Source organism: Hypanus sabinus, chromosome 2 (assembly GCF_030144855.1).
Source record: "Hypanus sabinus isolate sHypSab1 chromosome 2, sHypSab1.hap1, whole genome shotgun sequence".
Taxonomy (NCBI): Eukaryota; Metazoa; Chordata; class Chondrichthyes; order Myliobatiformes; family Dasyatidae; genus Hypanus; species Hypanus sabinus.
Window position 1 is genome coordinate 191407620 of NC_082707.1, and position 22566 is coordinate 191430185.

The 22566-nt window shown below is 42.5% G+C and overlaps 1 protein-coding gene across 1 annotated transcript in view; it reads left to right on the forward strand.

The window, feature by feature from the left end:
• The window catches only part of coq6 (coenzyme Q6 monooxygenase), a 30643-nt gene extending 9146 nt beyond the window's left edge, over nt 1–21497 (forward strand). Inside the window, exons 4-12 of the mRNA XM_059961921.1 lie at nt 1550–1676; nt 4044–4174; nt 5766–5873; nt 6917–6979; nt 9721–9828; nt 10683–10885; nt 14324–14439; nt 19714–19880; nt 21313–21497. Coding sequence (XP_059817904.1) covers nt 1550–1676; nt 4044–4174; nt 5766–5873; nt 6917–6979; nt 9721–9828; nt 10683–10885; nt 14324–14439; nt 19714–19880; nt 21313–21342 — 1053 coding nt within the window. The 3' untranslated portion in view covers nt 21343–21497. The remainder of the gene's footprint in view (nt 1–1549; nt 1677–4043; nt 4175–5765; nt 5874–6916; nt 6980–9720; nt 9829–10682; nt 10886–14323; nt 14440–19713; nt 19881–21312) is intronic.
• Nucleotides 21498–22566: the final 1069 nt, after the last annotated feature.

Sequence of the window (22566 nt, forward strand, 5' to 3'; positions counted from 1 at the left end):
CTCTCCTTAGCTAGTGCTGAACAGGCCCCGCAGCTATGAACTCAACAGTTCATGTTCCTTGTGTTTTTGTTATTTTTGCTATTTCCACAATTTGATCAAGGCAATGAGGCCGAAGATAAAGGATGAGTTGTTGTTCAGCTCACTATTCTGTGAGGTTTTCTTGCTTCAGCACTGGACTGACCTTGCAGCCCTGGCCTGCAGCCATCAGGCTCTTGGACGGACTTCACTCGCCTTAGTGCAGAACAAGCTCTGGCTGTGGTCTCTCTCTCCGGGACTCTGTGGTTTATGTCCTGTGTGTTATTTGTTTACTCTTTTATTTGTTAGCACCATCTGTTCTTTGTTTAGCTCGTTGAGTGCTTGATGGTCTTTGTGGGAGCTTTTAATGTGTTTTTGTTTTGTGGCTGCTTGCAAGAAGACAAATCTAAAGGTTGTATACAGTGTACGTACTTTGATAATCAGTGTACTTTGAACTGTCTGGGTTTTTATAAATTGTTTCTGTCTCTGCCATTCTTTCAAGCAGTGAGTTATGGACCCCATTATTCTCCAAATAGGGACAAAATAGTTATCAGTCTTTAATCTTCTTGCAATAATCGTATTTCTGTGTTCTTTGGTTATTGAACTCTGTAAAGATCGATGGTCTTTCATATCCACTTCATTGAGGCCTCTCATAATTTGATACACTGGTGAAACCACCCACCCCCACTCCCTGGGGATTTCTAGTGAAAATAATCTTATTTTTTTCAGTTATCTGAAATTTTCTAGCTGCCTTTGAACCCGAGCCAGCACCATAACATGCTTGTACCGTGGTGAACAGCTTTATGCAATGTTCGCAGCTGAGGCGTGCAAGTTTTGTAAGTGAAACGCCCTGGTTCCTTGGCAGCATAAGTCTAGGGAAGACGCTCTCTGGTCCCGCCGAGCCCGTGAGATTGGGATGGCTCTCCCACCCCAAACCCTGGTTTGTGTGGATGCTGTGTAATTTGCTACCCTTTTACAAATCAGTGCCACAAAATGACAGACGGTACACTACATACAATTAAAGGAATTATATTTATGAATCTTAACTAAAGGGTTAGTAAAGAAAAGCAAAAAGAAAAGGGCCCATTTTAATTAAACAGTCAATGTGCCCAAGTTGGAGTTCAATGTTTCACCATATTCACCGATCCTCAATCGGTCATTGCCTCGGGCTTCATCGCATCACGGTCCTGCTCCGGATCAAATCCTGCAACCTATTCTCTCTTCGTCTCCCCCTGAACAAAAGCCCCAAGCCAAGCCTTAGTGTCCCTCACCAGAGAAACCTCCCCTCAGTTCCACCATCCTAACTGGGTGGCACACATTTCTCGTCATCCCTAACAAGCTGAAAGCAGAGCAGACTGCTCTTACAGAACTGCTAAGTGAAATACGTGCAGTGTCACAGAAAGAAGTATGAACCAGGGCATTACATAAGGTTTGGATAGGTTCCTTGTATCTTTCTCAAATGTTAGGTTTGCGCTACGCCTCTTGCTTGATGGTTACCTGGGGTGAGTTTGAAATTCTGGTGTTCTTCCTTCAGGTTTGGGATGCGTGCTCTGATGCAATGATCACCTTCGATAAAGCTGACCTGTCAGATGACATGGGCTTCATCGTTGAGAATGATGTGATATTAACGGCTTTGTCAAAGCAGCTGGCTGCCGCTGCAGGTAGGTGCTGAGCTTGAACCCAGGACATTCACGTGAGAGTTGGGAAGGTTCAATGACTTAACATGTTCATAAACTCAGAACTTTTCACTAGTTCCCCAAGATCCTGATAAGGCAATCCTTGTGTTACATATGCCATCCTGCTCCTTATCTTTGGGGTGAGACATTAAACTTCAAATGGCAGGTCTTGTTTGTGTTTGGGGACTTGAGTTTGGAAACTCAATCCAGGAACCTTGATGCCCCCAAAAAAACCTACCCCCATGACCCCACTGATGCTCAATTTTTATGCCCTCCCCACTGACATGAAGTGCCACAGTAAGTGGACCAATACTATACATAGCATCATGTCAAGCCACTGAACCAGAGCCAATCAGCATGTTGCCACTCTTCACAAGTTCCACCCGTCTTCACCTAACTGTCATGTTCCCATGCCTGTTAAACATAGAAAGCCTAAAGCACAATACAGGCCCTTCATCCCACCAAGTGTGCCGAACATGTCCCTACCTTAGAAATTACCTAGGCTTACCCGTAGCCCTCTATTTTACTAAGCTCCATGTACCTATTTAAAAGACCCTATCATATCTGCCTCCACCACCGTTGCCAGCAGCAAATTCCATGCACACACCACTCTCTCAGTAAAAAACTTACCCCTGACATCTCCTCTGTACCTTCTCCCCAGCACCTTAAACCTGTGTCCTCTTGTGGCAACCATTTCAGCCCTGGGAAAAAGCCTCTGACTATCCACACGATCAACGCCTCTCAACATCTTATACACCTCTATCAGGTCACCTCTCATCTTCTGTCGCTCCAAGGTGAAAAGGCCGAGCTCACTCAATCTGTTTTTATAAGGCATGTTCCCCAACCCAGGCAACATCCTTGTAAATCTCCTCTGCACCCTTTCTATGGCTTCCACATCCTTCCTGTAGTGAGGCAACCAGAACTGAGCATAGTACTCCAAGTGGGGTCTGACCAGGGTCCTATTTTGCTGCAACATTACCTCCTGGCTCCTAAATTCAATTCCATGATTGATGAAGCCCAATACACCATACGCCTTCTTAACCACAGAGTCAACCTGCGCAGCTGCTTTGAGTGTCCTCTGGACTTGGACCCCAAGATCCCTCTGATCCTCCACACTGCCAAGAGCCTTACCATTAATATTATATTCTGCCATCATATTTGACCTACCAAAATGAACCACTTTATGCTTATCTGTGTGAACTCCATCTGCCACTTCTCAGCCCAGTTTTGCATCCTATCAATGTCCCACTGTAACCTCTGACAGCCCTCCACACTATCCACAACACCTCCAACCTTTGTATCATCAGCAACTTACTAACCCATCCCTCCACTTCCTCATCCAGGTTATTTATAAAAATCACAAAGAGTAGGGGTCCCAGAACAGCACCCCACTGGTCACTGATCTCCATGCAGAATATGACCCGTCTATAACCACTCTTTGCCTTCTGTGGCCAAGCCAGTTCTGGATCCACAAAATAATGTCCCCTTGGATCCCATGCCTTCTTACTTTCTCAATAAGCCTTTCAAGGGGTACCTTATCAAATGCCTTGCTGAAATCCATATTCACAACATCTACTGCTCTTCCTTCATCGGTATGTTTAGTCACATCCTCAAAAAATTCTATCAGGCTCATAAGGCATGACCTGCCCTTGACAAAGCCATGCTGACTACTCCTAATCATATTATACCTCTCCAAATGTTCAAAATCCTGCCTATCAGGATCTTCTCCATCAACTTACCAACCACTGAGGTAAGACTCACTGGTTTATAATTTCCTGGGCTATCTCTACTCCCTTTCTTGAATAATGGAACAACATCCGCAACCCTCCAATCCTCCGGAACCTCTCCCGTCCCCATTGATGATTCAAAGATCATCGCCAGAGGCTCAGCAATCTCCTCCCTCGCCTCCCACAGTAGCCTGGGGTACATCTCATCTGGTCCCAGTGATTTCTCCAACTTGTTGCTTTCCAAAAGCTTCAGCACATCCTCTTTCTTGATATCTGCATGCTCAAGCTTAGTTGCTGCAAGTCATCACTACAATCACCAAGATCCTTTTCCATAGTGAACACTGAGTTTAAGTATTCATTAAGTACCTCTGCTGTTTCCTCCGATTCCATACACACTTTCCCACTGTCACACTTGTGAAAGGTCCTATTCTTTCACATCTTACCCTCTTCACATACTTGGATGGATGGTAGGATGGAATTCCCAAAGTTCCGTTGTGTTCAAGACCGCTGTGATGGTGAAACACTCAACAAGCACAAAGATTAATCCTTTACAATTCAGCCAGTGAAGTTCTGGTGAAAGGCTGATGAAATGATCATTGCTTAGCTGGGTTTTGTTTTTTTTCAGACAGAGTGCACGTGCTGTACAGGAGCAGAGCAGTGAAGTATACCTGGCCTGAACCCCACCAGTTGCCTGGCAGCAAACCATGGGTGCAGATTGAGTTGGCTGATGGGAGTAAAGTGGAGACCAAGTTACTGGTGAGCAACAATCAAACCATGAAACTGTCTGCTGTAAGGGACAGGGTTCTTTGCCTGTTGAACCGTCATGCTGAGTATTCCAGTGGGCATACCTATCCTTGGCATTGTTGTTACCCTTTGAAACATGCTCAAAATGCTGGAGGAACATAGCAGGTCAGGCAGCATCTAAGGAATTGAATAAACAGTTGGCATTTCAGGATAAAACTCTTCATGTCTGGAAAGGAAGCCAGAATGGGAAAGTGGGGAGATGGGTAGGAGTACAAGCTGGCCAGGTGATGGGTGAGATTAGATTGGGAGGAAGTGGGGGGGGGGGGGATAAAGTAAGAAGCTGGGAGGTCATAAGTGAAAGAGGTTAAGGGCTGAAGAAGGAATCAAATGAGAAAGAACAGTGGACCATGGGAGAAAGGAAACACCGAGGGGAACCAGAGGGATGTGATGGGCAGGTGAGGAGAAGAGGAGGAGTTAGAGGGGAACCAGAATGAGGATTTGAAAAGAGAGTAGGGGGAAATAATTACTGAAAGTTAGACAAATTGATGTTCATGCCGTTAGTCTGGGGCTACCAAGACAAAATATGAGTTGTTGCTCTGACAACCTGCTTCATTGTGGGAGTGGAGTTGCTGTGGTCATACATGTCAGAATAGGATGTCGAATTGAAATGGGTAGCCATGGAGGTCCTGCCATTTGCAGCAGTATTAGTAGCTCTGGGATTTTGTAATAGATCCTGCTTCATCTAGGGTTCATTTACGCATACTTTGTGAATTGAAACTTGACTTCCTAATGAAGTTCTTGACCCCAAACATCAACTTTCATTTGCCTCCATAGATGCTGGCTGACTGGTTGAGTCCTCCAGATTTCTGTGTTGTGCTCTGCAATTAGTTCACCTCTTTGGCTTTGAAGGGGGAGGAAAATATGGAGGGTACAGTGTCCCAGCACTGGGAGAGATTGTGTCCTGTGCTCTGTATTGCTGAGTCCAACACTGCATGGTTTACATATCCCCGAGTGGACACTGTTCTTTCCATTTCATAGAGGCTCACTTCCCACCCTTCTCTCTGTGAATTCACCTGACTGAGAAGTGGAAAAGTGGCAGATGGTCTGCACTCCAGCACTGGTGGTCCAAAGCGATCCTCTGGCTGATGTTTATTAAATGTGGAGCAGTACACTAACTGAGAAACACCCAAAAAGTGCTGGAGGAATTCAGGAAGTCAGGCAGCATCTTTGCAGGGGGTTAAACAGTTGACGTTTCAGACTGAGACCCTTTATCAGAAGCCTGTGTGATCGATCTGTCTCCATTCTTTTCCCTAGATGCTGCCTGACTTGTTAACTTCCTCCAGATTTTGTATGTGTTCCTCAAGATTTCCAGCATCTGCAGATCTCTTGTGTTCATCCACTGAGCTATATTTTGGCTACTAAAGTGGTTTCACACCTGTCCATTACAGAATTCTAAAGGTGAGGGAATACCTAGCTGACTCCATCTTACTAATCCGATGTTTTAGAATGTGTAACTGATCACTGCATGGTGTTGATTGAGTGATTTTTCTCTATTCAATTTAGCTTCACTATATTAAACAGGTTGCATCTCTCCTCCAAGTAGATTGGGGCAGACGGCCCAAACTCAATGGTACGGCAGTCTGCCAACATTCAAACTGTGCAGTGGAAGTATGATCAGTCTGCTGTGGTCGCAACCCTCCACCTCGCTGAGGTAAGTAGACGCCTGCTGTCCTTGCACAGTGCAGCAGATATCTGGGGCCAGTCATTCCAGAGTCAAAGTAAGTCATTATCTTAAGTATTTATATGTTGCCATATACAATCTTCAGATTCATTTTGCAGGCATTTACAAAATACACAATAAAGAAATACATTAGAATTTATGAAATAAATAGTGCAAATAATAAAAATATAAATAATACAGAGAACATGAGTTGTAGAGTCCTTGAAAGTGAAGAAGGCAGCAGAAAGGAAATTATAGACCCGTTAGCCTGACCTCAGTGGTTGGGAAGATGTTGGAGTCAATTGTTAAGGATCAGGTTACGGAGTACTTGGTGACACAGGACAAAATAGGACACAGGATAAGTGATTATGCAGAAAGTTTGCAGTTAATAACTCATCTCCTTCTACCTTAGGCCACAAACTTATCAATCACTGCTGATGTGTTATTAACTTCAAACTTTCTGCATTATCACTCAAAGAGTTGACCTGCACGTGCATGTAACGAGAGCTGTATAACTCATCTCCTTCACAAACTTATCAATCAACCCTGCTGTGGACACTTTCTGGAGGTTCAAGATTCGTGTGCTCCACGGCCGCTGGACTTAGTCTGTAAATGTAAGGGGGGACTATGTTGGAAAAATAAATGGACTCCTTATACCTTCGGCCATGAACTTATCAGTCACCCTTCGTATGTCATCATTCACCATCCTGATGTTAATTTTCTTGTCGACATTCACAGAATCAATGAAAATCTACACATAAAGACTGACAACCGACCAGTGTGGAAAAGGAGACAAACTATGTAAATGCAAACACACATCTGAATAAACAGAGGTATAAATGATAGGCAGATATATAAGTAATACTGAGAACATGAGTTGTAGACTCTTTGAAATTTAGTCTTTAAATTGTGGAATCTGTGAGGTGAGTAAAGTTATCTGCACTGGTTTAGGAGCATGATGATTGAAGGGTAAATCAGCGTGTGTTGTGACAAAATGCCTTTGCTTCTCACAGTTTATCTCTCTTAAATTCTAGCCCACGGACAACAATGTGGCTTGGCAGCGATTCCTGGTGACTGGACCAATCGCAATGCTCCCGGTACAGTTTAAAATTTTAAAGTTTTCTTGTTGAACTGGACTTGTGGATTTTGCACAGAATTGTCATTAAGTTATGGACATTTGATTAAAATCACACTGGGAGTGGATTATTTTTGTGTGGGATTTGCAACACAGAAACAGGACTTTATTCTGCATATAATTCCAATTCGATTTCCATTGGGACATGCTGGTGCATGGCCGCCTCTTCTCCCATGACGAGGCCGCTCTCAGGCTGAAGGGGCAAAACCTCATATTCCATTTGAGTAGCTTCCAACCTGACAGCATGAATATTGATTTCTTTAACTTCTCTCCTTCTCCCCCTCCCTCTTCTCTCTTCTTCCATTCCCCACTCTGGCTCTCCTCTTCGCCCTTCTCTTCTCAGCTGCCACTCCTCTTCCCCATTCTCCCATGGTCCATTCTCTTCTCCTACCAGGTTCCTTCTTCAGCCCTTCCCTTTTCCAACTACCATCTCCCAGTTTCTCACTTCATCCTTCCTTTCCCCTTACCTGGCTTTACCTTTTCCTAGTTTGCACTCCTTCTACTCTCCCACCACCTGGTTCTGGCTTCTTCCTCCTTCCTTTCCAGTCTTGAAGAGTCTCAGCCCCAACCGTTGATCTTTTTTTCTCCTCTATAGAAGCTATCTCAACTGAGTTCATCCAGCATTTTGAGTATGTTACTTTGGATTTCCAGCATCTGCAGATCTTTTATGTTTGCAAACCAGCGGAAATACTCAGAAGTTCTTGTAACACCAGAGTGGAGATAGAAACGGAAGTTTCATACTTGATTGTCCTTCCTCAGAACTAGGTGAAGTTAGAGGTGAAACACAGTTTAGGCTGCTGAGGGTGGGGCATCAAGATCAGAAGAGAAGGTCTGTAGAAGTTTCAAAGTAAAATTTATTAAAAGAGTACGTATGTCATTATGTACAAGCCTGAGGTTCTTTCCTTTTCCTGTGGCTATACTCAGCAAATCTGTTGAATAGTAACTATAACAGGATCAGTAAAAGATCGAGTAGAGCAAGATTATGAGAGGCTTGGATAGGGTGGATAGCCAGGACCTGTTTCACAGGGCACAAATAGCAAACACCAGTGGGCACACGTACAAAGTTAAGGGAGGGAAATTTAGGAGAGACATCAGGGGTAAGTTTTTTACACAGAGGGTTGTGGGTGCCTGTAATGACTTGCCAGGGTTGGTGGTGGAGGCTAAAACAGGGGTACTTAAGAGCCTCTTGGACAGGCACGTGGATGAAAGAAAAATGGAGGGCTACAGGGTAGTGTGAGTTTAGTACTTTTTTTTAAGGAATATATGTGTATTCTAGTGTTCTAGCATAGAAGACACAAACTATGCAACTGCAAGTATAAATAAATGGCAATAAATAATAAGGACACAAAATAACAAGATAAAGAGACCTTGAAGTGAGATCATTGGTTATGGGAACATCTACAGATGAGTGTAGTTATCCCTTCTTTTTCATGAGCCTGAGGGTTGTGGGTAGTAACTTTTCTTAAAACTGGTGGTGTGAGTCCTGAGGTTCTTGTACTTTCTGCCTGAGGACAGCAGTGTGAAAAGAGCATGGCCTGGTGATCTTCGATGGATGCTGCTTTCCAACAACAGTGTATCATATATCACTGGTTGGGAGGACTTCATCTATTATGGACTGGGCCTATTAAATTGATACCCTTGGTAGGATTATCAGTTGAAAGAGTGATTGTGTCTAGAGCTGTTGAAAATAAGAAGAGATGATGAATTACTAGAGGAGATAAAGCTAACAGATAGAGGAATTATGAGGTATGAGATTGGAATTGTTAACACGAGTGAATCTGCAGATGCTGGAATTAAATAAAAAACACAAAATGCTGGCAGAACTCAGCAGGCCAGACAGCATCTATGGGAGGAGGTAATGACGACGTTTTGGGCCGAAACCCTTCATCAGGAGTCAGGAATTGTTAAGTTTCTTTTGTTATATTCTGTGTTGAGATTTGAAGTGTAAGATGTCAATTCTGAGGTTAAGGTGTTCCTTCTCAACTTGACTTTGAGCTTTGTGGAGGCCAAGAAAACTGAGAATTGAGTCTGAATCAGATCAGGTTTGCTATCACTGAATATTTTGTGAAATTTGTTGTTTTGCTCAGTGGTACAGTATAATACATAAAAATTACTATACATTACAGTGAGAAATACAAAAGAGGGCAAAATGGAGGTCATGGGTTCATGGATAGTTTAAGAATCTGATGGCAAAGAGGAAGAAGCTGTTTCCAAAATGTAGAGTTTGCATCCCCCTGATGCATTACCTCCTCCATGAAGGTAGTAATGATGAGGGCATATTCTGAATGGTGAGAAGTACAGTAATAGCCATTAAAAGAGGATTAATTCTGCAGATACTCAGCAGGTCCAGGTAGAGAGTTAATGTTACAGGTCGAGCTTAGTGTGTCTGAAGTAGGAAAGAGGAGGGGAGGGTGGAGAGAACAAAGGAATTATCCGTGGTTAGTGGAGATTGAGGTAGTTCAAGATACTGTTGTCCAAGGGAGGGTGATGGATGCTTGTTAATTACAGTTAATCTGTCTGGCGGTGGTGTATATAGGGGAAGATGAATAAATCTGGCTCAGAGGAAGGAAGAGCAATGCTGGAACTGCTACAGGAGTGTGTTCACCTTGAATATCTGGTTTGTGTGATTAGGTTGATTTTTTTTTTGATGACCTGGTCTGAGGATGCTTTTAATGGGGCATAATCCACTCTTTCTTTCTCCAGCTCTCTGATAACCTCAGTTCCTTGGTGTGGTCAACCTCTCATCAGCATGCTTCTGACTTGCTCAATGTGGATGAAGAAACATTTGTCGATGCCATCAATTCAGCATTTGTAAGTATATATGGAATTGCCAGATTTGAGTGGGGATTGCACTCATGGTCATTGTTCTGTACAGAGCTGGCTGCTTTCAGTTCTCTGGCGCCAGCAGTGAGTGTGAGTGGGGAAACGACCAATAATGCCATTTCTGATTACAAACTTTCTGGGTCCAGCTGCAGCTAATGGCATCTTTGAGCAGAAAATCTGTGCAGCAGGATGCTGCCTGTCTTGCTCTTTCTGTTTTTGATCACTTTCTAACATCCACACCTCTCACAGCAACTGCCTGCATACACCTTCAGAATGAAAGCACTTTTTAGACTAGCTCTGCCCAACAAGTGGCAATGTGAAGAGAGATTTTATAATATTCCTGCAATTCTTACTATTTGCTTTGATCATCAGTTACTAGGGACAATGCATTTGTGCTGATTGAAGAAAATAGGTACTTGATAATTACTGTATAATTCCACAGAGCCAGAATCGAAGAGTGATCTGATTTTCCAAAAGCTGGGCAAAGGAGAGCTTTGAGCATTGCGAAGGAAGAGTAGCAATTGTTTATCGTTTACCTTCATGCACTTTTTTGGTAGCTTATATATTCTCTTTTTTTAAATTGTTTTCCCACATTCTATCTGAATGCTCTGGGTAATTATTTGATCTGTCTAAATTGTAGGTTTTCATTGTATTTTGTTAGATATGACAATAATATGCCAATGCATGCTTTATTTATCTTTGTTGCCTCCTGTCAGAGAGGTACGGATGCTTGCTGGAATTGGATTGCCACATGTTGATTTTTGGTGGATAATAAAAAATATGATGTTTCCTTTGGAATGATTGTTTTGTGTGTTAATGCTGTCTGTTGTTATCTGTTACAGTGGAGTAATGAGAATCATTCTGAATTCGTTGCCACTGCCAACTCCATGTTGAAGACAGCATTTGCGTTCCTGATGCCGTCAGGCATGTCAGTCCGCCAGCTTCCACCAAGCGTGGCTCGCATTGACCCAAAAAGCAGGGCTATGTTTCCACTGGGGCTGGGCCATGCCACCAAGTATGTTGGATCGCGAGTTGCCCTCATTGGGTAAGATTTTAGAAATTTTTCTCTCTTGTTAACCTGCCTGAGGCTGTAAATCAAGGAAGCCAGCTTGCTGCTGTCCTGTCTGATGCTGTCCCTGGGACAGGAACAAGACCAGCTGAAGAACACTCTTGCTTCTCGCTCTGATTTCTACAGCAGTTTATGATTGTTGCTCTACAGCACCTCCCTTTGGGGCAGTGCAAATCTGCAGCTTCCTTTGAATTTCTGCTATGTTGTGTTGGTATTGGTTTATTATTGTCACCTAAGACCATAAGACATAGAAGCAAAATTAGACCATTCAGCCCATCAAGTCTGCTCCACCATTCCATCATGGCTGATTATCTCTCAATCCCATTCTCCTGCCTTCTCCCCATAATCAAGAATTTATCGATCTCTGTCTTAAATATACCCAATATCTCAGCCTCCACAGCTGTCTGTGGCAATGAATCCTACAGATTTGCCATCATTTAACAGAAGAAATTCCTCCTCCTCCTCTCTGTTCTAAAGGTTCACCCCACTGGTCCAAGACTCCCCCACCATAGGAAACAACTGTGCCTTTCAATATTAGATAGGTTTCATTGAGCTCCCCCTCATTCGTCTAATCTCCAGTGAGTAAAGGCCCAGAGCTATCACAGTCCTCATATGTTAACTTTTTTTTCCCCTAGAATTATTGTTGTGAATCTTCTCCAGATCCTTTCCATTGTCAGCACACCTTTTCTTAGATAAAACTGCCGATGGTACTCCAAGTGTCATTTGACCATTGCCTTGGAAATCCTAAGCAGTACATCCTTGCTTTTATAATTTAGTCTCTCTAAGTGAATGCTGGTTCTGTCGGCTGCGTAAGTAAGACAATCTCTGGCCCTGCTAAACGTGGGAGATTGGGGTGTAAGTCTATCCTGAAGCCTCCTGTTGGTGTGGATGCTGCATGATGTGTTACCCTGTTACAAATCAGTACCACAAAATAACAGACAGTACACCACATACATTAAATGATTTAGCTTTATAATTCTTAATTTGACTTAAGGGTTAGTATAGGAGAAAGCAAAAAATGAAAAGGGCCCATTTTAATGAAACCGTCTAATGTGCACAAGTTAAAACTCAAGGTTTCCCCTTTGCCGATCCTCCTTCGATCTCCCCGGCCTTCATTGGATCATGACCCCACTCTGGGTTGAGCCCTATGACCTCTTCTCCCTTCATCTCACCCGAACCAAAAACCCAGCTTGCACACAACACGAAAAACACACTCCCTTCATTGGATGGCTCACATTCCAAAGCACACGTTATCTCTAACCGTAACCCAAACACTGCTTCTACAGAAAGACCATTACGTTAGCAGTGAAAACTTTCCAAGGGTGTTACACTTACAGTATATTTGCCTTGCTTACCAGTGACTCAACCTGCAATTTAACTTATGCTATATTTCATTTCCCAGTTATTGGCCCATTCTCCTAGTCTGTCCAAATTCTTGAGCAGGCTCTTTGCTACCTGTCCCTCCACCTAATCTTCGTGTCGTCTGTAAACTTGGCTAGAAAGCCATTAATTCCATCATCCAGGTTATTAACATATAACGTGAAAAGAAGCAGTCCCAATACTAACCCCTACGGAACACCACCAGTTATTGCAGCCAATCAGAGCAGGCTCTCTTTATTCCCACTCTTTGCTTCCTGCCATCCATGCGTGTATCTTTTCTGTAATGCCATCAGCTTGTATCTTGTTTAGCAGCCTCATGAGCAGCAACTTGCCCTTCTGAAAATCCAGGTAAACAACATCCACTGACCCCTTTTATAATACTGTTTGTGATTTGTACAGAGTACAAACAGATCAGTCAGGCAAGATTTCCCCATAATGAATTTAAAAAGCTTGCCTTGCAAACTGTTCATGCAGATCAAATCAAAAGGAGTAGAATGATTATAATAGAAGTAATGACGAGATGTAGGATTGAACGTTTATACCTGGATCTCTGCTCCTAGTCAAAACAAATTCTAATTCAAATTCTTGACCTCATTCTAACAAATGAGGTCAAGCTGGCTAGTCCTCATAATCTGGAACTCCCATCAGAAAGCTTCCCACCTCTTCCCTCCTGAAACCCTATTGTTTCACCAGCTTTCTGATCACTGGTCATAACATCCCTCATGCTGCCGTTTCATTTAAATGCCAGTTGTCAATTTTAAAATAAATGCTTCGTATAAGAGCATTACACTTAAAGGCAATAGACCCATTTTGGATATATTTCATGCATGATGATTTGTTGAGTAATGAGGATACGCAAGCTGGTCTGTATTTAATTTGTTCATCAGCATCTGTGATTTGACATCTATGCAGTGGTAACCAATTAAAACCGTAATAGTACGTAGAGCAGTACCTCCCACGTTGCAGAGATGTATGTGTTGTAGGTTAATTAATCACATGGAAGTAATTGGGTGGCAAGGGCTGGAAGGCCTATTGTAAAAATACAATAAATGCACAGCACAGTACAGGAGCTTTTGGCCCACAATGTTCTGCTGACCTTTTAACCTGTTCCAAGATCGATCTAAACCTTCCCTCCCACATAGCCCTCTGTCTTTCTTTCATCAATGTGCTCATCTAGGAGTCTGTAAAATGTCCTTAATATATCTGCCTCTACCAGCACCCCGGCAGCACATTCCATGTATCCACCACTCCATTTAAAAATCTCATCGCTGACATCCTCCATTCACTTCCCTCCAATCATCTTTGAAATTATGCCCCCTTGTATTAGCTATTCCTGCCTTGGGGCTGAGGGGGGGGGGGGGGGAGGCTTCTGGCCAACCACTTGATCTCTGCCTCTTATAAAAGTCTATAGAATTTGAAAAACTTAACCATGAAAGCAGACTTATTTTTTGTTGATAGTGGGGTGGGAGCAGTGGGTTGAACAGGGAAGCTAGGTGCCCCAATGAAGTCAAAAACTTCCTTGTTGATATATCGTGAATTCCTAAATAATTCAGCTAAGCATTTCCCAGCTTTCAGAATCAGGATTATTATTAACATAAATGACATTAATTTTTTTTTGATATTGCAAAACAGTGCAAAGACACAAATTTACTATAAATTAGAATAATAAATGACATTTTTTTAAAAAAAGGAAGAATAACACGGTAGTATTCGTGGATTGTTCAGAAATGTGATGGCAGTGGGGAAGAAGCTGATTCTGAATAGAGTGGGGCTTGAGGCTTGTTTGACTTTGGATGGTAATGACAAGAGGGCACTCCCTGGATTGACAGTACTGTGTGATTGATGATGCTATTTGTATACAGATTGAGCAATAAGTACTATCTCAGGTGATTCTAGTAAAATCCTAGTTTTACTTTCTTTATTGATCAGAAGTGATGCAGATAGTTGACCTAATGTGAAGTACTCATCCGATTTAGTGACCTGTGGGCAGATGGCTTCACAATTGCATTAAGTTTTCTCTCTCTTTCTCTGCAGTGACGCTGCCCACAAAGTTCACCCACTGGCAGGCCAGGGAGTCAACCTGGGCTTTGGGGATGTGATCTCTCTCACACAGCATCTCAGTGAGGCAGCCTTCAATGGCAAAGACCTGGGTAAGAGTCTCCTTGTGCTGTTAAGTTGACTAGTTTGTGTGGAGCTGGGAAGCAATTTATTTTCTAATTTCACAAACTTATCTAAATGCTGCTGGACTCTAAGTACAGATTACATTAGTTTGTTGAACCAAGGATTCTTATCAGTAATTATTCTTGTATTTCAAAGATGAAGTGCAAAGTTAAGGTAAATTTATGATCAAAGTACGTCACCATATGCTACCCTGAGATTTATACTCTTGCACATCTTGACAGTAGAATAGAACCGATGAAAAGCTACAGACACAAACTAACAAACAACCAGTGTGCAGAAGACAAACTGTGCAAACACAAAAAAAAAACAGCAATAATAAATAACACTGAGAATACGAGCCGTAGAGTCCTTGAAACATTTCTGGTAACTGTTGATCAGTCCTGTACATCGGCTTGGATGAATTTTAAGCCATTCCTCCTTACAAAACTGTTTCCACTCTGGGATGCTGGTGGGCTTCCTTGCATGAACTGCTTGCTTCAGGTCCTCCCACAACATTTCTACACGATTAATGTCAGCACTTTGACTTGGGCATTCCAAAGCACAAATGTACTTTTTAAACAATTCTGTTGTTGATTTACTCTTCTGTTTCGGGTCAATGTCTTGTTGCATTATCCAACTTCTATTAAGCTTCATGTGACGGACTGCTACCCTGACATTTCCCTGTAAAGTGTCTTGATACAGTTTGGAATTCCTTGTTCCCTCAACGATTGTAAGCTGTTCAGACCCTGAGGCAGCAAAGCAGCACCAAGCCATGATGCTCCTTCCACCATACTACAAAGTTGGGATGAGGTTCTGGTGTTGGTGCGCAGTGTCCTTTTCCCTCCAGATATAGCAATGTGCATTTTTGCCAGAAAGTTCAACTTTTGTTTCATCTGTCCACAGGAACATTGTCCCAGAAGCTTTGTAGAACATCCAGGTGATCTTTTGCAAACTTGAGACATGCAGCAATATTTTTTGGAGAGTGGTGGTTTCCTCTGTGGGGTACTTCCATGAACACCATTCTTCTTCAGTGTTTTTCTTATAGTGGACACGAGAACGCAGATTTTAGCAAATTCTAGAGATTTCTGCAGGTCTTTTGCTGTTACTCTTGGGTTCCTTTTCACATTGTGCTCTTTGCAGGATGCCCACTCCTAGGGAGAGTAGCAACAGTACTGAGTTTCTACCATTTGTAGACAGTTTGTAGACTGATGAACACTCAGGTCTTTAAAAATGTTTTTGTAGCCTTTTCCAGCCTCCTGTATCTCTACAGTTCTTCTGCCAAGGTCCTCTGAAAGTTGTTTTGATCGAGGCATGGTGCACGTAAAAAGATATTTCTTGAAGAGCAGGCTCTATCAGTAACCTGACTTTGTGTCTTTTTTTTAAGAGGGCAGGGCATCTCTACCACCCACACCTCCAATCTCATCTCAGATTGGAACACCTGACTCCAAATAACTTTTGTAGAAGGCATAATGCCAGAGGTTCACCTACTTTTTCCAACAAATACATGTAATGTTAGATTTTTTTTCAGTAAATGAATGAACAAGTATCATTTTTTTGTTTTATATATTTAATTGGGTATTCTTTACCTAATGTTCAGTACTTCAACAAGTGCTTTTAAATTTTGTTACTGTTCTTGCCTCCACCTCCAGCAGCTCATTGCAGATACCAACTAACCTTGGAGTGGAAAATTTAACCCTTGTATATAAATATTCTCATTTGCGTAATTTTTCACATTGGTTGCTTTGTCGGTCTTCATTGTTTTTTTTTGTAAATTCTATTACATTTCTTTACTTTCGTGTAAATATGTGCAGGAAGATTAATCGCAAGGTAGTATATGTTAACATATATGCACTTCATAATGAATTTGATCTTGAAAACAGACCCAACCTGTCTCATTTCCTCTCCAACGTCTACTCCAGGTCTTTCAATGGTTGGTAGGTTTCATTGGAATCCCCCAACCCCATTCTTTTAAACTGAAGCAAGTATAAGCCCAGAGCCATCAAATGCTCCTCATGCGTTAACCCTTTCATACCCGGGGTCATTTTGGGGAACCTCTGAACCTCCTTCAACCATTTCACTCCAGATGAAGGATCACTGTCTGAAATGTTGACTGTCCATTTTCCTCCAAGACCTACTGAATTTCTCCAGCTTGTCTTTTGTACCATTTCCTTCTCATAGGTTCATAGAGACAGGCCCCTTGGCTCATCTCATCCATGATGACCAAGATAACCATCTCAACCAGTCTCTTTTCCCCACCTTTGGCCCATATCCCTCTAAACTAGGGATTGCCAACATGGGGTCCATAGCATAAAAAAGATGGGGTACCTGTGTTTTAAAACTTTTCTGTCCATCTACCTGTCCAACTGACCAATACCTTATATGCTTTAGCAATATATCTTTGCTTTTATATTCTAATCCACTTGAAATGAATGCTAACATTGCATTTACCTTCCATACCACTGACTCAACCTGCACGTTAACCTTTAGGGAATCCTGAACTAGGACTTCCAAGTCTCTTTCCATGTCTGATTTCTGAGTTTGCTCCCCATTTAGAAAATAGTCTTTCCGTCTACTCTGTCTGGGTCTTCAATATTTAATAGGTTTCAATGCGATTTCTCTACTCTTCCCCACCCCTCGCATTCTTCTAAACTCCAGCAAATACAGGCCCAGAACTATCATATGTTAACTCTTTCATTCCCAGAATCATTCTCGTGAACATCCTCCAGACCTTGTCCAATGCCAGCATAATTTTTAGACAAGGAGCCCAGAACTGCTCACAGTACTTCCAATAGCAGTCTGATCAGTGCATTATAAATTTTCAGCATCACATCCTTGCTCTTGTGTTCTAGTCCCCTCGAAATGAATGTTAACATTGCATTTGCCTTCTTTACCACCGACAGAACCCCCGATTTAACCTTTAGGGAATCTTGCACAAGGACTCCCAAGTCCCTCGCAACTGTGAGTTCTGGATTTTCTTCCTGTTTGGAAAATAGTCTGTGTCTTTATTCCCTCTATCAAAACACATAACCGTGCACTTCCCTACACTGTATTTTATCTGCCACTTCTTCGCCTATTTTCCTAATTTGTCTTAAATATTACTGCAGATTCCCTGCTTCCTCAACACTACCTGTAACTCTATCTGTCTTTGTATTGTCCGCAAACTTGGCCACAAAGCCATCTATCCTGTTATCCAAATTGTTGACATAAAACGTGAAAAGAAATGTCCCCAATACCAACTCCTGCGGAACACCACTTGTCACTGGCAGCCAACCAGAGCTGGTCCCATTTATTCTGACTTTTTGCCTCCTACAAATCAGCTAGTTTTCTATTCATACACGTATCTCTCCTGTAGTGCCATGAGTTCTTGCTTTGCAGCCTCTTGTGCCCCACCTTGTCAAAGGCCTTCTGGAAATCCAAGGAAAGAGCATCCACTGACTCTTCTTTGTCTATCCTGCGTGTTATTTCTTCAGAGGCTCTCAATAGATTTTTCAGGCAAGATTTCTCCTTAAGGAAACCATACTGACACTGGCCTGTTTTATCATGTGCCTCCAAGAACCCGGAAACCTCATCCATAACAATGGACCCCAACATCTTTCCAGTCTTTGAAGACAGGCTAACTGGCCTATAATTTCCTTTCTTCTGCCTCTCTCCCTTCTTAAAGAGTGGAGTGACACTTGCAATTTTCCAGTCCTCTGGAACCCTTACAGAATCTAGTGATTCTGGAAAGATCATTACTAATGCCTTCACAATCTCTTCAGCTACCTCTTAAAGAAACCTGGTGTGCATTCCATCTGGTCCAGGTGACTTATCTACCCTTAAACCTTTCAGCTTCCTGAGCACCTTCTGAGTAATAGCAACTATGTCTACTTCTGACCTCTGACACTCTTGAATTTCTGGGTTACTGCTAGTGTATTCCACAGTGAAGACTGATGCAAAATACAAGTTTGTCTTCTATTTCTTTGTCCATCATTACTACTTCTCTAGCATCATTTCCAGTGGTCTGATATCCACTCTCCCTTCTTTTACTCTTTATATATCTGAAAGAAAAAATTGGCATCCTCTGATATTTTTGCTGAGTTTACTTTCATATTTCATCTTTTTCTATCTTTATGGCTTTTTTTAGTTGCCTTCCATTCAAATCTGCAAGTTATTTGCAAGTTTGACCTCAAAGCCAGCAATTGTCATCCAGATCATTAACATAAGTAGTGGACCCAACCCCTGTCCTGTGCAGAACACCACTATTCACCAGCAGCTAACCAGAAGAGGTCCACCTTAATTTCCACTCTTTGTGTCCTGCCAGTCAGTCTGTTTTCCATCCATGCTATTATCTTTCCTGTAGTACCACGGGCTCTTATCTTGCTTAGCAGCCTCGTGCGGGCCCCTGTCAGTGGCCTTCTGGAAATCTCTGGTATGGTTTGTGAACAGCTTCCACTGTTACTGTGTGGATTTCCCCGGGTCCTCTGCTTTTTTCCACATCCAAAGACGTGGTTGGAAGAGGTTAACAGCTTGCTGGTGGTGGATGGTGGAATCTGGAGGGGCTGATGGAAATGTGCAAAGAACAGGTTATAGGGAATGAATCGGCTGGACTCAGCTTAAATAGCTTCATAAGGAGACACAGAGGACAATCATGATCTTGTGGAATGGAGGCTAGGCATAAGGTGCAAGTAACTGCAGATGCTGGAAATCAGAGCAAAAATTAAACTGCTGAAGGAGTTCTGCCTCCACAAGTGCAGACTGATCTGCTGAGTGATGGGTGACTGTGCATCAAGCATGGTTAATACACAATCTTATCCTATTTCCATTTCTAATAATTTTATTTTTTTCCGCAGTGCTCTCTTGGCCATCAGTGGCTGTGCATGAAAGATATAACTCCCCTTGGGGGGGGAGAAGGTTGTGTTCGGTGCCTCTGAAACTGGGACTCTAAGTGTGTGTGAATTCAGTTTTGCTTGTCCTTAAATCCCTGTAGCATTGCCTTGATGGGTACTCCAACTGTCACAGCTCAGCACAAAACATGGCACCTTTGCGGAACAGCACTCCAATCTGAATGAATGCTTTGCTATCTGTGAACTGCCTCTTGGCCAGATTTCAAACCACAGGGAGGCAAATATGGATCACCTGTAATCTGTATTTCATGACAGTCTTCACTCTATTCCTAATAATGTTTTTTCTTTCTGCTAAAGGACACCTGCGCTTCAGAGCAACACTACCTCTAGAACTAAGCTGTCTTATGACTGCCCCATCACAGTCTTCCCTTTTTCATCCAGGGTCCATTGAGCATCTGAATGCATTTGAAACGGAGCGTCAGAGACACAATCTCCCGATCATGGCTGCAATAGACATGCTGAAGAGGCTGTATTCAACCAAAAGTACGCCCGTGGTCTTGCTGAGGAGTCTTGGCCTTCAGGCAACCAATGCCCTTGGACTTGTTAAGGTAATCAGTGATGCTATTCAAGATGAGGGTTTTGAATGCTCAGTCATTTATCTTGGTCTGTAAGGGGGCAGGCAAGCTTGGGTTGGTACTGGCAGAAGGAAGGTTCGTACAGTTGCTCTTCAATGTTAGGAGAACGCAGAAAGCTTGGTGAAGCGGTTAGTGCTGAGCTCCAGGGACACAGGATCAATCCTAACCTTGGGTGCCCTCTGTTTGATATTCCCCTCGTGTTCCTCTCAGATATCCAAAAGCTTTTGGCATTTTGGCCTTTATAGATCTAGAGTATTGAGTACAGGAGTCGGGATGTACAAGACATTGATGAGACAAAATCTGAGGTACTGTGTGCCGTTCTGGTCACTTACTTACAGGACAAGTATAAGATTGAAAGAGTGCAGACAAAATTTACAAGGATGCTTACTAGTCCTTGAGGGCATGAGTTATTTGGAAAGGTTGAATAGGTTAGGACTTTGTTCGTTGGAGTGTAGGAGAATGAGGAGAGATTTGATAGCGGTATACAAAATTGAGGGGTATAGGGTAAATGCAAGCATGCTTTTTCCTTTGAGGTTGTGTGAGACTAGAACTAGAGGTTCTAGAAGGTGACATATTTAAGGGGACCCTGAGGAGAATCTTCTTCAGAGAGGGTGCTAAGAGTGTGGAGCGAGCTGCTAATGGAAATGATGAAGGATGGTTCAATTGCAATATTTAAGAGAAGCTTGGATGGGTACATGGATAGGAGGGGTATGGAAGGTTATGGTCCTGGTTCAAGTCCATGGGGCTAGGTAGAATAATTCAGTATGGACTAGATGGGCTGAAGGGACTGTTTCTGTGCAGGGTGCTTTGACTCTGTGATAGGTAAACAACCTTGGGGTAATGGCAAGAGAGAATCAAATGGGAGTTGATTGACATGTCAAAGAGAACATGGTGCAGAAGTACAAAGGAAGGGGTTGTTCCTTTGGTAGCTGGGACAGACCCAATGGGCAGCTTCCTACTTTCAAAGTGTAAGGTGTGGTTAACATAAGCCATTCCTGATTATTATAACCTCCTGAAATGAATTAAATCAATAAGTGAGCTGAGGTGGAACTCCATGGGTCAGGGAGCATCTGTGGAGGGAAATGGATTGCCCTCCACAGAAGTTCCCATGACGTTTTGGGTCAAGGCTCTTCATCTGTGACAGTCTGAGTCTTATGTTGCTCTTGCACATCACCTGGAGGCTGTTCTCCAATGTTGATGCAGTTCTGTGGCTGGGTTGGGTCAAAATTGTTGGTCCAGTCACTTTACACCTAAGGCCTGAGACATAGAGTTACATCATTCAGCCCATTGAGCCTGCTTCTCAGTTGTCTTTCAACAACTGAAATGTATGTTCTGCGGAGAGCTTGATACTGCCTGGAGTCTGATTTTTTTTCTCTTTTGAACAAATAACTTTTCTGTTTTTCAGGAACAGATCATGGCGTTTGTCAGTAAATGAATTGTATTCTGCAACTGCTGCACGTCTCCTGTTTCTCAAGGATGCTGAGAATGCTGGCGAAAAAAGCTTTTAATTTCCTGCTGTTTGATCTGTAGGACTGAGTTATAATATTTTGTAATTTATTAATGTTGAATACATGGTAAATATAAAACTGATTGGTATTGTCTTTTTCCTTGCTCTTCATCCAGTTTGGTGTTTTTGATACTGTCATGACTAACGCTTCTTTATAGGATGACAGAGCTTGCTACCTTGAACTGGGCAGTGTATGTGGTAAGGTGTTTCCCTGGTGATGTTAGAACGTGAAATAAAGAACAGCAGAGGAACAATTCATGTGGCCCACCATCGCGATGCAATCTAACTAATCCCACCTCTCTGCATGTGGTCTCTAGCCCCCAGAATGAAGTTTACTATCATTGGCATATGTCATGAAATGTATTGTTTTAAGGTAGCAGTACATTGCAATACATAACAATAAAAAATATATATAAAGTTAAGTAAGTAGTGCAAAAAGAGGGGAAAAAAGTGACATAGTGTACATGTGTTTATTATCTGTGCTGAAATCTGTTGGTGTGGAGGGTGGGAAGAACCTGTTCCTAAAACTTTTGAGTGTATGTCTTCAAGCTCCTGTGTCTTCTGCTTGATGGTAGCAATAAGAGGGCTTGTCCTGGGTGATGGTGGTCTGTTCCCTGCTTGTTCATGTCTGTCTAAGTGCCTCTTAAACATTGCTACCCGACCTGTTTCTGCCACTTCCCCAGCAGTATGCTCCCATCTCTGTATAACACATGCCTTCTAATCCAGATAGCATCCTCGTAAACCTCTTCTTCCTTTCTAAAGCCTCCACATCCAGGTGAAAGCAGGAAATCATGACAGTTTTATGAAAAGGGAATCATTTTATTCTGATAGAATTTTATATACTTCAAATGAGTGATCCAATCTTTCTTCTAAACTATAGTCAATACTACCATAGTCAACCCACCTAAAGTCCCTGCCAACCCAGGATGAAAACTTGTAAAGGTGGAGTATAAGGTGAGGTTATCCACTGGAAGGATGAAAAAGCAAATGCAATGAAACTAAAAGAATGTTGTGGTACCAAGGGGTTGGAGAATTTAGTACTTGGGGTATAATTGGAATTAGTTTATGTTAATTGTGTAGTGAGATACAGTGAAAAACTTAGATGAATCACTTCACTGAGGTAGTACAAGGGAAAAACATAGAATGAGGAAT